The sequence below is a fragment of the Telmatherina bonti genome (assembly GCF_933228915.1).
Source record: "Telmatherina bonti genome assembly, chromosome: 19".
In the NCBI taxonomy this organism is placed as follows: Eukaryota; Metazoa; Chordata; class Actinopteri; order Atheriniformes; family Telmatherinidae; genus Telmatherina; species Telmatherina bonti.
Window position 1 is genome coordinate 33,777,384 of NC_136617.1, and position 10,956 is coordinate 33,788,339.

The 10,956-nt window shown below is 41.3% G+C and overlaps 1 protein-coding gene across 1 annotated transcript in view; it reads right to left on the reverse strand.

The window, feature by feature from the left end:
- The window catches only part of atat1 (alpha tubulin acetyltransferase 1), a gene marked incomplete at its 3' end in the record, with an annotated part of 38,258 nt that extends 29,090 nt beyond the window's left edge, over positions 1–9,168 (reverse strand). Inside the window, exons 1-6 of the mRNA XM_079258792.1 lie at positions 8,869–9,168; positions 6,814–6,874; positions 5,957–6,048; positions 5,805–5,862; positions 5,611–5,724; positions 2,987–3,088 (exon numbers count right to left, since the gene is read on the reverse strand). Of these exons, the coding sequence (XP_079114918.1) occupies positions 2,987–3,088; positions 5,611–5,724; positions 5,805–5,862; positions 5,957–6,048; positions 6,814–6,874; positions 8,869–8,960 (519 nt within the window). The 5' untranslated portion in view covers positions 8,961–9,168. The remainder of the gene's footprint in view (positions 1–2,986; positions 3,089–5,610; positions 5,725–5,804; positions 5,863–5,956; positions 6,049–6,813; positions 6,875–8,868) is intronic.
- Between the last annotated feature and the right edge of the window lie 1,788 nt (positions 9,169–10,956).

The window sequence follows — 10,956 nt, forward strand, 5'->3', positions numbered from 1 at the left end:
CTCGTGATTTTTCTTAATTTCAAAGAGGAAAAAACAACAGAATATCCAGACCATCATTCTGCTGCTATAACGGCCAAGACGACAAGTAAAAAGATCCATTAAAACAATAAAACTGACAAAAATTTTATAATGGATTATTTTTATTAATTTGAAAAATAAAAAATCGATTTCTTAAAATAAAAAAATATCTTAAAATTGTGAAGCTAAAAATCCTGATATTCAATTTTTCGATTTGATTTTCCCACCCCTAAAAACTATGTGACCTAAAATGAGACCCGGAGCAAACCCAGAATGAATCTGAGAACTCTGACATGTATAATCCTCCATTTTAACCTTTAAAACTCCAGTAGATCTCCGGTTCCTCGGGTGTTATCGCTCATGTCATCAGCAGATTCTCAGGAACGAATCTGTGTAACTCTCTACAGAGGTTTTGTAAAAATGTACATCTCGTCCAGTAAGGTTTATAGTCCAGCCATGCATGTACTGTTTATTCAGAGGCTTCACAATGATCCACGTTAATACCATTATTTATCACATTTCATCATAAAAACGATGACTACGTTGCTAACAGACCTCTAGTTTTTTTTTACGTGAAATTATAATATTGCTATTTCCTGTCAAACTTTCCACCAGAGAGCTTAAATTGTCCAATCAGGACAAGTAAAACATCAACAAGCGAGCATAAAGGTCTGTAAAAATCATCCATCACGGTCCTTTATGTCTGGAATAAATGTAAGATGTTTTGATGCCCAGTGGCACCAAACACCAGCTGATGTTGTGAAGACGGTTGGTAAATAGTAGTATGCTGGAGGAAATGTGGAAATATATAAATAGTTTCTGTTTTGTGTTTGTTTTTCCTCCTGAAAGCTGAGACATGACAGAAGGATGTGAAAAGGCTTGGTCAAGGCTGATCTGTGTGTTATTTCTACAAACTTCCGTTAGTAATAAATCCTGTTTTCTTCGTCTGGTTGGTCTTCATGCTGCTGTATCTACATCATGTTAGACCCATCGTCTGAGGCTGTCCTGAATAAATAATGTCTGGTTATTAACCGGTATTAAAAGGGCTGGGGTTTTAGGGGTTAAAACTGTACAGACAGAGGGACAGTCTGGAAGTTTTGATTTATTATCAGTCTGACTGAGTAGAGGACATGGTGAGGCCTGATGGTGAACCCGACCAGAACCAGCTGAACAACACATGGTCGACCAATGGCTTCCAACAACATACCAACCCACCAGGCTTCTCTGGCTTTCTGCACACCGGATGGTCTCCATGGTGACATGCTTTTCAGATGGAAAGCTACAGTTCTAGACCTGCTCCCCGTGTTTGTATTTTCAGAACAGAAGACATCGCGTGATGATGAGCCTGGTTCTGGATCTAACATGGTGGTACAAATCAGACCTAGAAACATGTACAGTTGTGCTCATATGTCTTCATCCCCTTTCATTAAAGAAAAGCTGAATTTACAACAGTCACACAAATAACTGGAGACTTAAAAAAGGAACAATAACTAAAGACTTGCAAAAATATAATATAGCAATATAAGACACTGTTTTTTAATTTAACTGAGTTGAAGAAAGAAAAAAACAAACAAACAAATGTGTCCTGGACAAATGAGAGACTTTTCTGTTGAACAGTGGGACAAAATACCTGTCAACAGGTGCAGAAGTCTGACTGGGAGGAACAGAAAACACCTGACTGGAGCGGAAACATTAAAGGATTCTTCAACTAAATATTACTTTATGACTGATGTCATATGTAATATGGATATGTAATAAATATGGATATGTAATAAATTATATTATTTGTTTGCTTTAAAAAAAATATTTCTATTAAACCAGAATTAGAAAATAATGTCATGATTTTCATAAAATCTTTGTTTATTATTACTTTAGTCAATTTCAGCTTATTTTACAGGCAGCTGTTTTATCCTTCTTTAATGAAATGGTATGAATAAATATGAGCACAACTGTTCCTCTCTGCTGTCGACACCACTTTAAACTGCTGTGGTCACCCTGCGATGGACTGGTGACCTGTCCAGGTTTTACCCTGCCTTAAAAATGGATGGATGGATGGATGGATGGACGGATGGATGGATGGACGGATGAACGGATGCATGGATGGATGGATGGATGGATGGATGGACGGACGGATAGATGGATGGATGGATGGATGGATGGACGGATAGATGGATGGATGGAAGGATGGATGGATGGATGGACGGATGGATGGATGGATTGATAGATGGATGAATGGATGTATGGATGGATGGCTGGCTGGATGGCTGAATGGATGGATGGATGGACGGATAGATGGATGGATGGAAGGATGGATGGATGGGTGGATGGATGGATGGATGAACGGATGGATGGGTGGATGCATGGATGGATGGCTGGCTGGATGGATGGATGGCTGAATGGATAGATGGATGGACAGATAGATGGATGATGGAAGGATGGATGGATGGGTGGATGGATGGATGGAAGGGTGGATGGATGAACAGATAGATGGATGAACAGATAGATGGATGAACGGATGGATGCATGGATGAACAGATGGATGGATATTTATGAACACAGCAATAAATTATGGTAATTTGATTATAATTGAACCCTTTCATGCATGGTTGCCATATAATGGACACCTATTTACAAGCTTTCTTTCTTGCGTATTCATGAATGAGGATGATATTTTTGTAAAAATGGTATTCTTGTAAAAAAAAAAAAATATATATATATTATATATGTATTATTATCTTGTTTCTACCATGTCAGATACATTTCATGAATATTAAAGAAATAAACCTTCAAAATGCCCAGAACAGAAATAAAAAGGAAAAGAGTTCAGGTCTCTAAATCTATCCTGAGAAAGTAGGACAACCTGACAGAAAGTCATGTGGTAGAAAGATCCACATCAGTTCATCTTCTCCTGAGGATATGCAGTCAGAGCAGATGAACAGAACCGCTGGAGGGGAGTGTGTGATGGTACCTGAGGAACGCTTTGGGTCAGGCAGTAGTGCTTTGCCAGGAAAGACAGGAATTTGGGTGAGGGTCTGTCGTATGCCATCAGAACTGGATCCACGCTCTTGTGCTAGAGTCAAGAAAGAAAATATGTCATGACAGCGCACATGTCCGACATCTGTTTCCATGGCGAAAAATAACTCCACTTATCAGTCAGTTTACTTTACTGTACAAACAAAGTGTGTGTTCTTGTGAACTGCTTTGTATCACGCAGGTGGTCTGTGCGGAATATTCCAGCTGCTCATTTGTGTGTATTTGTTACTGCTCCCACACATATATAATGTCATCTATTACACCCGCAACTGAACAAAGGTGTGCACGGATCAGGCACAACTGTTTGAGGTTGGTTGAATGACCTGGTTAGGGTTAACTCATAATTAACCTTTTTTTGCACTCCAGGAGGATATGCAAGGTAATGGAGTACTGGAGGACGCTGGAACAGATTTGCAGTCTTAGCTTTAGTCATCTGGAAAAGGTTTAAAAGGGCAGTCAACTGAAATGGAGTTTCAGTTCCAGGTTTAGTCATCTTTAACAGGTTTAGAGTCACCTGGAACAGGTTTATAGTCCAGGTTTAGTCACCTGGAACAGGTTTACAGTCCAGGTTTAGTCATCTTTAACAGGTTTAGAGTCACCTGGAACAGGTTTATAGTCCAGGTTTAGTCACCTGGAACAGGTTTACAGTCCAGGTTTAGTCATCTTTAACAGGTTTAGAGTCACCTGGAACAGGTTTATAGTCCAGGTTTAGTCACCTGGAACAGGTTTACAGTCCAGGTTTAGTCATCTTTAACAGGTTTAGAGTCACTTGGAACAGGTTTACAGTCCAGGTTTAGTCATCTTTAACAGGTTTAGAGTCACCTGGAACAGGTTTACAGTCCAGGTTTAGTCATCTTTAACAGGTTTAGAGTCACCTGGAACAGGTTTACAGTCCAGGTTTAGTCATCTTTAACAGGTTTAGAGTCACCTGGAACAGGTTTACAGTCCAGGTTTAGTCATCTTTAACAGGTTTAGAGTCACTTGGAACAGGTTTACAGTCCAGGTTTAGTTACCTTTAACAGGTTTAGACTCACTTTGAACAGGTTTACAGTCCAGGTTTAGTTACCTTTAACAGGTTTAGAGTCACCTGGAACAGGTTTACAGTCCAGGTTTAGTCATCTTTAACAGGTTTAGAGTCACCTGCAACAGGTTTACAGTCCAGGTTTAGTCATCTTTAACAGGTTTAGTCACCTGGAACAGGTTTACAGTCCAGGTTTAGTCATCTTTAACAGGTTTAGAGTCACCTGGAACAGGTTTACAGTCCAGGTTTAGTCATCTTTAACAGGTTTAGTCACCTGGAACAGGTTTACAGTCCAGGTTTAGTCATCTTTAACAGGTTTAGTCACCTGGAACAGGTTTACAGTCCAGGTTTAGTCATCTTTAACAGGTTTAGAGTCACCTGGAACAGGTTTACAGTCCAGGTTTAGTCATCTTTAACAGGTTTAGAGTCACCTGCAACAGGTTTACAGTCCAGGTTTAGTCATCTTTAACAGGTTTAGTCACCTGGAACAGGTTTACAGTCCAGGTTTAGTCATCTTTAACAGGTTTAGTCACCTGGAACAGGTTTACAGTCCAGGTTTAGTCATCTTTAACAGGTTTAGAGTCACCTGGAACAGGTTTACAGTCCAGGTTTAGTCATCTTTAACAGGTTTAGAGTCACCTGGAACAGGTTTACAGTCCAGGTTTAGTCATCTTTAACAGGTTTAGTCACCTGGAACAGGTTTACAGTCCAGGTTTAGTCACCTGGAACAGGTTTACAGTCCAGGTTTAGTCATCTTTAACAGGTTTAGAGTCACCTGGAACAGGTTTACAGTCCAGGTTTAGTCATCTTTAACAGGTTTAGAGTCACCTGCAACAGGTTTACAGTCCAGGTTTAGTCATCTTTAACAGGTTTAGAGTCACCTGGAACAGGTTTACAGTCCAGGTTTAGTCATCTTTAACAGGTTAAGTCACCTGGAACAGGTTTACAGTCCAGGTTTAGTCATCTTTAACAGGTTTAGAGTCACCTGGAACAGGTTTACAGTCCAGGTTTAGTCATCTTTAACAGGTTTAGTCACCTGGAACAGGTTTACAGTCCAGGTTTAGTCATCTTTAACAGGTTTAGAGTCACCTGGAACAGGTTTACAGTCCAGGTTTAGTCATCTTTAACAGGTTTAGAGTCACCTGGAACAGGTTTACAGTCCAGGTTTAGTCATCTTTAACAGGTTTAGTCACCTGGAACAGGTTTACAGTCCAGGTTTAGTCATCTTTAACAGGTTTAGAGTCACCTGGAACAGGTTTACAGTCCAGGTTTAGTCATCTTTAACAGGTTTAGTCACCTGGAACAGGTTTACAGTCCAGGTTTAGAGTCACCTGGAACAGGTTTAGAGTCCAGGTTTAGTCATCTTTAACAGGTTTAGTCACCTGGAACAGGTTTAAAGTTCCAGGTACAGCACTGTTTCTGTACCAGAAGCCATTTTTCCTGTTGGATAAACGTGAAGACAAAGCCGGACAGTTTTCTGACAGTGTGAAAACTTCCAGCTGACTCTTGTTTCCTCAAAGGTAGAAAATAAGCTTCACCTGCAGCATGAACTCAAACAGCTCCAGCCCGTAACCATGTCGCTGCAGGTTTTCTGAAACGTAGAAGTCCAACACACACAGCGGTTCTGCCTCGATGTGAACACCATGTCGGTCCTGCAAGGAAAGCCGTCCACACAGTCAGGACAACATAAGGAAGATTAATGAGCAGAGAAGGAAGAAAACAACTGACTCACCAGCAGAAACAACTTCTTGTAGCCAACCTTCAGGAATCCCACAGCTTTACCACGTCCTCTGTAAGAGACATGAAGACAGCTGTGGCAGAAGACTGGGGGGGGGGGGGGGGGGGGGAGATGTTTGCTTATCATGAGCGAAGGCAAAGACGTACCTGCTGCTCTCTCCATCCTTCAGCAGGTATAGCTGATGCTTCTGGGACTGCAGTTTGGAAGCACTGGTGATGGGAGCTGAGAGCTGCTGAGCCTGGAAGAAGAGATCATCACATGTTAAATCTGAACCAAACATTTGTGTCCTTCTCACTGCTCTCCAAGACGGCAGTCGTTCCTGCAGAAGATCTGAACTGATTCAGCTGTGTAACAGATGCAAGATGCGGGTTAAACAAGGCTTCAGTAGGAGTCCAGATGGGGGCTGTGTGTTATTATCACCCAGAGGCTGTCAGGTTCACACCTTTATGAGTAGTCTCTGTTTTCTTTCAGACTAAACAGATAAGGCAGCCCTCTGCTTTCCTGATCAGTTCCTGATCAGTCTGGGATCATTTTCACATTTTAAAGCAGTACATAATGAAGGTTGATCTGAAGAAGGAATGTTCTGCTCCACCAGAGCGCAGGGCAGAGGTCCAACTTCCAAATCGTGGTTCATCTCATCAAAGAAAGAGATGAAACTGTATTTTTATAAATGGGGAACAAACAGCCATTTACAGCAGTATTCTTCCTGTTTTACGATCATATTTCTCCATAACCCACACAGAACCTGTCATGGGGTCAAAGATTGGGTGCATTGCTCCAATTTTATGTGCATGTGCACGTGGTACTTCTAACCCTGAAAGATTATTACATGCGACTGATGTTTGCCTTCTCCCATCCTTTAACATCAGACACACACTCACACATATGGCATACAAATAAATATGATGCAACTTGTCTATTTTTCTGTTATACTGCCCACAACTCTTCACTGCTGGCTGGGGGTAATCAGGAATAAATGCCGTCAACACACCGACATACTGACCTTTGCAGAGGCTCTCCCAAGTTCATCAATAACTGTAGCGACGTGGTCCTGAAGATCTGGCCTGAAAGTCCAGAAACGCAGAACCAAACAGGGCCGAGATAGGGGATAACAGTTAGAGTTATTTATTGAAGTGAAGACATAGTCTCTGTATTAACTGATTTATTCCAAATAAGCCTCCTCTGCAGTGGTTCCCTAGAAGACGATGGGTAACTTAACTAACTAACTAACTAACTAACTAACTAGATAAAAACACTGACTCGTCTGTTTCCGGTGAATAATTGTTCTTCATATGGATGTGTAAATATAAATCGAATCGAAAAATCGAATATCGGGATTCTTTTGCTTCACAATTTTAGAAACAATATTTTGTTTTTAAAAAATGGTTTTTTTTTTCAATTAAATAAAAATACTCCATTATAATTTTTTTTGTAATTTTTATTGATCTTTCTACTTGTCTTCTTGGGCATTCTACCAGCAGAATGATGGTCTGGCTACTATGTTGTTCATTCCTAATTGAAATCAAGAAAAATGACGAGCAAAAAAAAAGTTTTGTACATTTTTCTTTTGTTTTTAATCTAAAAAAAATCCGCAATAATGAAGAATTGTGATACTATTTCTAAATCTTGTATTTATATGACTTTCCCTTTAGAATAAACAACATATCAGAGACAGACTATTTCATGGATGTTTGCTTATTGTGAAGCTAATGGGACCAACACAACTGTTCAAATTTGGAACAGGAACAATAAAAGGCTGTAGAAAGAACTGGAACAAATTTAAAAAACCAGTCAGAGGAACATTGGAAAACTAATTAGGTTGACTGGCATCAGGTCAGTAACATGACTGGATATGAAACATTTCAGAGGCAAGTCTTTCTGATGTAAACATGGACAGAGGTTCACCAATCTGACAAACTGGGCCAAAAAATTCTGGAAAAGTTTCAGAAAAATATTTCTAGTTGTAAAATTGTGAATACCCCATCATCCACACTGTATAAGGAGGAATCTGTGTGCATTGAACAACGCTGAAGATCAAAGTGGGTGCTGGTGATCTTGGGGTCGTCAGGCAGCGCCGCATTAAAACCTTACCTCATTCTTTACCATAAATCCCTGCATGGACTCAGGAAGACTTCCAGAGATCGCTGCCAAAATCATTTAATGCAGGTTAAAGCGCCATCATATGTGAAGAGGATCCAGAAACACGCCGTCTTCTCTGGACCAAAGCTCATTTAAAATGTTCTGAGTGGAAACCTGGATGAAGATGTGGAATAGTTTGTGGACAGCATGGACGGCGTGTCCTGCAGACTAAAGAGGAGAGGGAGCATCCAGCTTCTTATCAGCCTGCATCTCTGATGGGATGGGGTTGCATTAGTGCCGATGGCGTGGGCAGCTTCCACATCTGGGAAGCTCCATCAATGCTGAAACATCTGCTCCCATCCAGACAACGTCTCTTTCAGGGAAGACCTTGCAGGTTCCACCATGCTGGACCACATCCTGCATCATCACAGCAGCATGGTGGAACAAGAGACCTTTCACCAGTACAAAACATCGTGGAAGCAGAAATCCAGCAACAAGGTCCAGTAAAGCAGCTGGACTTCTGCATCAGACCAGAACGGGACAACATTCCTCTCCTGAAACTCCTCCCTTCCAGATGTTTACAGATGTTAGAGGAAGAGCTGATACTAAACATCATCCTGTTCCAACTTTTTAGAGATGTGTTGCTGCTGTCAGATTACCAATGAGCTAATATTTTCCATGAATTGGTAAAACGTCTGTTTCAACATGTGATATGTTGTTTATGCTCAGTTGCAAATAAAATGGAAATCACTGCAGTCACGCCCCTAGAGATCAATGTGTTGTTAAGGGAGGGTCTCTGGTTTCTGTAGGCTCCTATCTGGAATACACTGGCCCTGACTTCCAGATCTATCTTCAGAAATAGTCTGATCAGGACCTTATAGTGTTAGATAACGATGTGTTTCAGTTTGAGAGTCCCATCAGCTGCTGTCTGCTTAGTGAGATGCATCATGCAGAGGAAAACCTGCATCCTGTAACTCACCTTACAGCTGATTTCCAACCTGCTGCAAGGCTCTGGTCCAAGACAGAGATCCTCTCAGGAAATAACTGGTTTATATCAAAAGGGAACTCCATGGTTAAAACAGGGGGATCCAGAAAATAAGGCAGAGAAACGAACCGGTCCGACTCAGCCGGTGTTTAGCGAATGATCTGACGGTTCTGCTACCTGAGCTAGCCGGCTAGCCCTTCGCTGCTACAAACAGACAACTAACAGGTGGAGTCCGGATGCTTTACACCTCCACATTGCACCTAAATAATGCCCAATTTTAAGTTGAAACGTGGTAGCCTGTTATTTACAGTGCTGCTCCATTGTGTGCCGAGTTTCACTTCTTCTGTTGTGACTGAAAAACCTGCTAAAAGGTGAATTTACCGCCATCTACTGGAGCGGAAGGGAAAGCGCGGGAAAAGTGCCACAATGGCGGCCATAAACAGCACGGAATGGGGCCGTTTCTCTGATCAAAATGGGAAATAAACATAGGAGACAGATAAACAAATCTACCAGTGTGCCATTAATGAAGTAGCAAATATTGAAAATGAATACATAATTAATCAAAAACACAATTCATCACTTAATTATGACAGTAGTTGTATCAAACACTCTTGGTGCAACTTAGACGCATTGTAAGTGTTGTATCCCAGGTTCATTGGGTGTTTCAACTAGGGTTGATCAAACCCCAGCTTGAGTCAAAGTAGCCTTTAGCCACTGATCCCCCCGCTTGATACACAGCCATCTTGAGGCTTTCTCTGCTGCATGTGATCTTTTTGATGGCTTTTCTTTTCTGCAGCCCATTCACTCCTATCAACTTGAGGGCCCTCGTGAGGGTCTGGCTGGGAAAAACCTCTGCACCCAACCTCGATGGGGTAACACCAGGTTTTCCATCCCCTACTCCTAAATTTGCTTGCCAGCTCCTCATACTTGGCCCTCTTCCTCTCAAAGGCCTCTTCCATCCTGTCTTCCCAGGGAACAGTCAGCTCCAGCAGGACCACTTGCTTAGATGTTACAGACACCAGAACTATGTCTGGCCTGAGTGAGGTCTCCATTATGTTCTCGTGGAACTTAAGCTGTCTCCCAAGGTCGACCTTGAAATGCCAGTCCCAAGCTGATGCCAACAGCCCCCCAACCTGTCTCCAGTGCTGCTGTGGCTTCACCCCAGCCCTAACAAAGGCAATGGCGTGCCTTGCTGGGTGTTGGGGTTTGCTGGTGGAAATCCCTTCACTGATGACCTCTAATAAGTCGCCTCAGAACTTGGTCGTAGCGCCAGCGGTATCGTCCTTCCCCAAGTGCTCTTAGGCAACAGTACAAGATGTGCTCCAGCGTTCCAGGTTTCTGGCAGAGTAGTAAATTTAATGTGGAAAATTAATATTTAAATGTTTTAAAGGTATTTAATTGAATTCAGTTTATGTAGACACATACAATTATTTTACTACTAATATTTTTTTATTTCTTGTTTCCTGAGCTGCAGTACATCAGAAAAGAATTAAAACTGTTGCTGCAGCTCATCAGCAGATTTTTTCCATCTGTTTGGTTATCCTGCTCCAAGTTATTGCACGTAGATCCCCCACCACAAAAAAAAAACCTGCTGCGCCGGTTGTAATACTCATCTACCTGATTTAAATCATACCTATATTCCTTTTAGTTACCATGATTTTAAACAAACACATAATTCATTAATTATGCGGCAGAAGATGGATGGATAATTCATTAATGTTTTTATTCACAGCTTTAAAAAGTTAATGACACATTTCACTAATAAATCTGTGCTTTATGTTTATGATTCATTTTAGCCATGAAACGTAAAAGTACACTCTCATAAGACGGGAGAATGCACTAAATGTCCTCCTCTTTAGCTACTGCTCCACATTTAATATTTCTGCTTCAAGTCTTCTAGTTTTTGGTCTTTTTCAGACATTACTTGTGGTTTGGAAACCTAAATCAGCCATCCTCACATTTAAATAACTTCCATTGTCTACTGCTCAGTTTTACAACCAGCAACGGTGGTTGTAATAGACTGTAATAGACTGGTGACCTGTCCAGGTTCAACTGCTTCTCGCTCAACGATTGCTGGGAGAG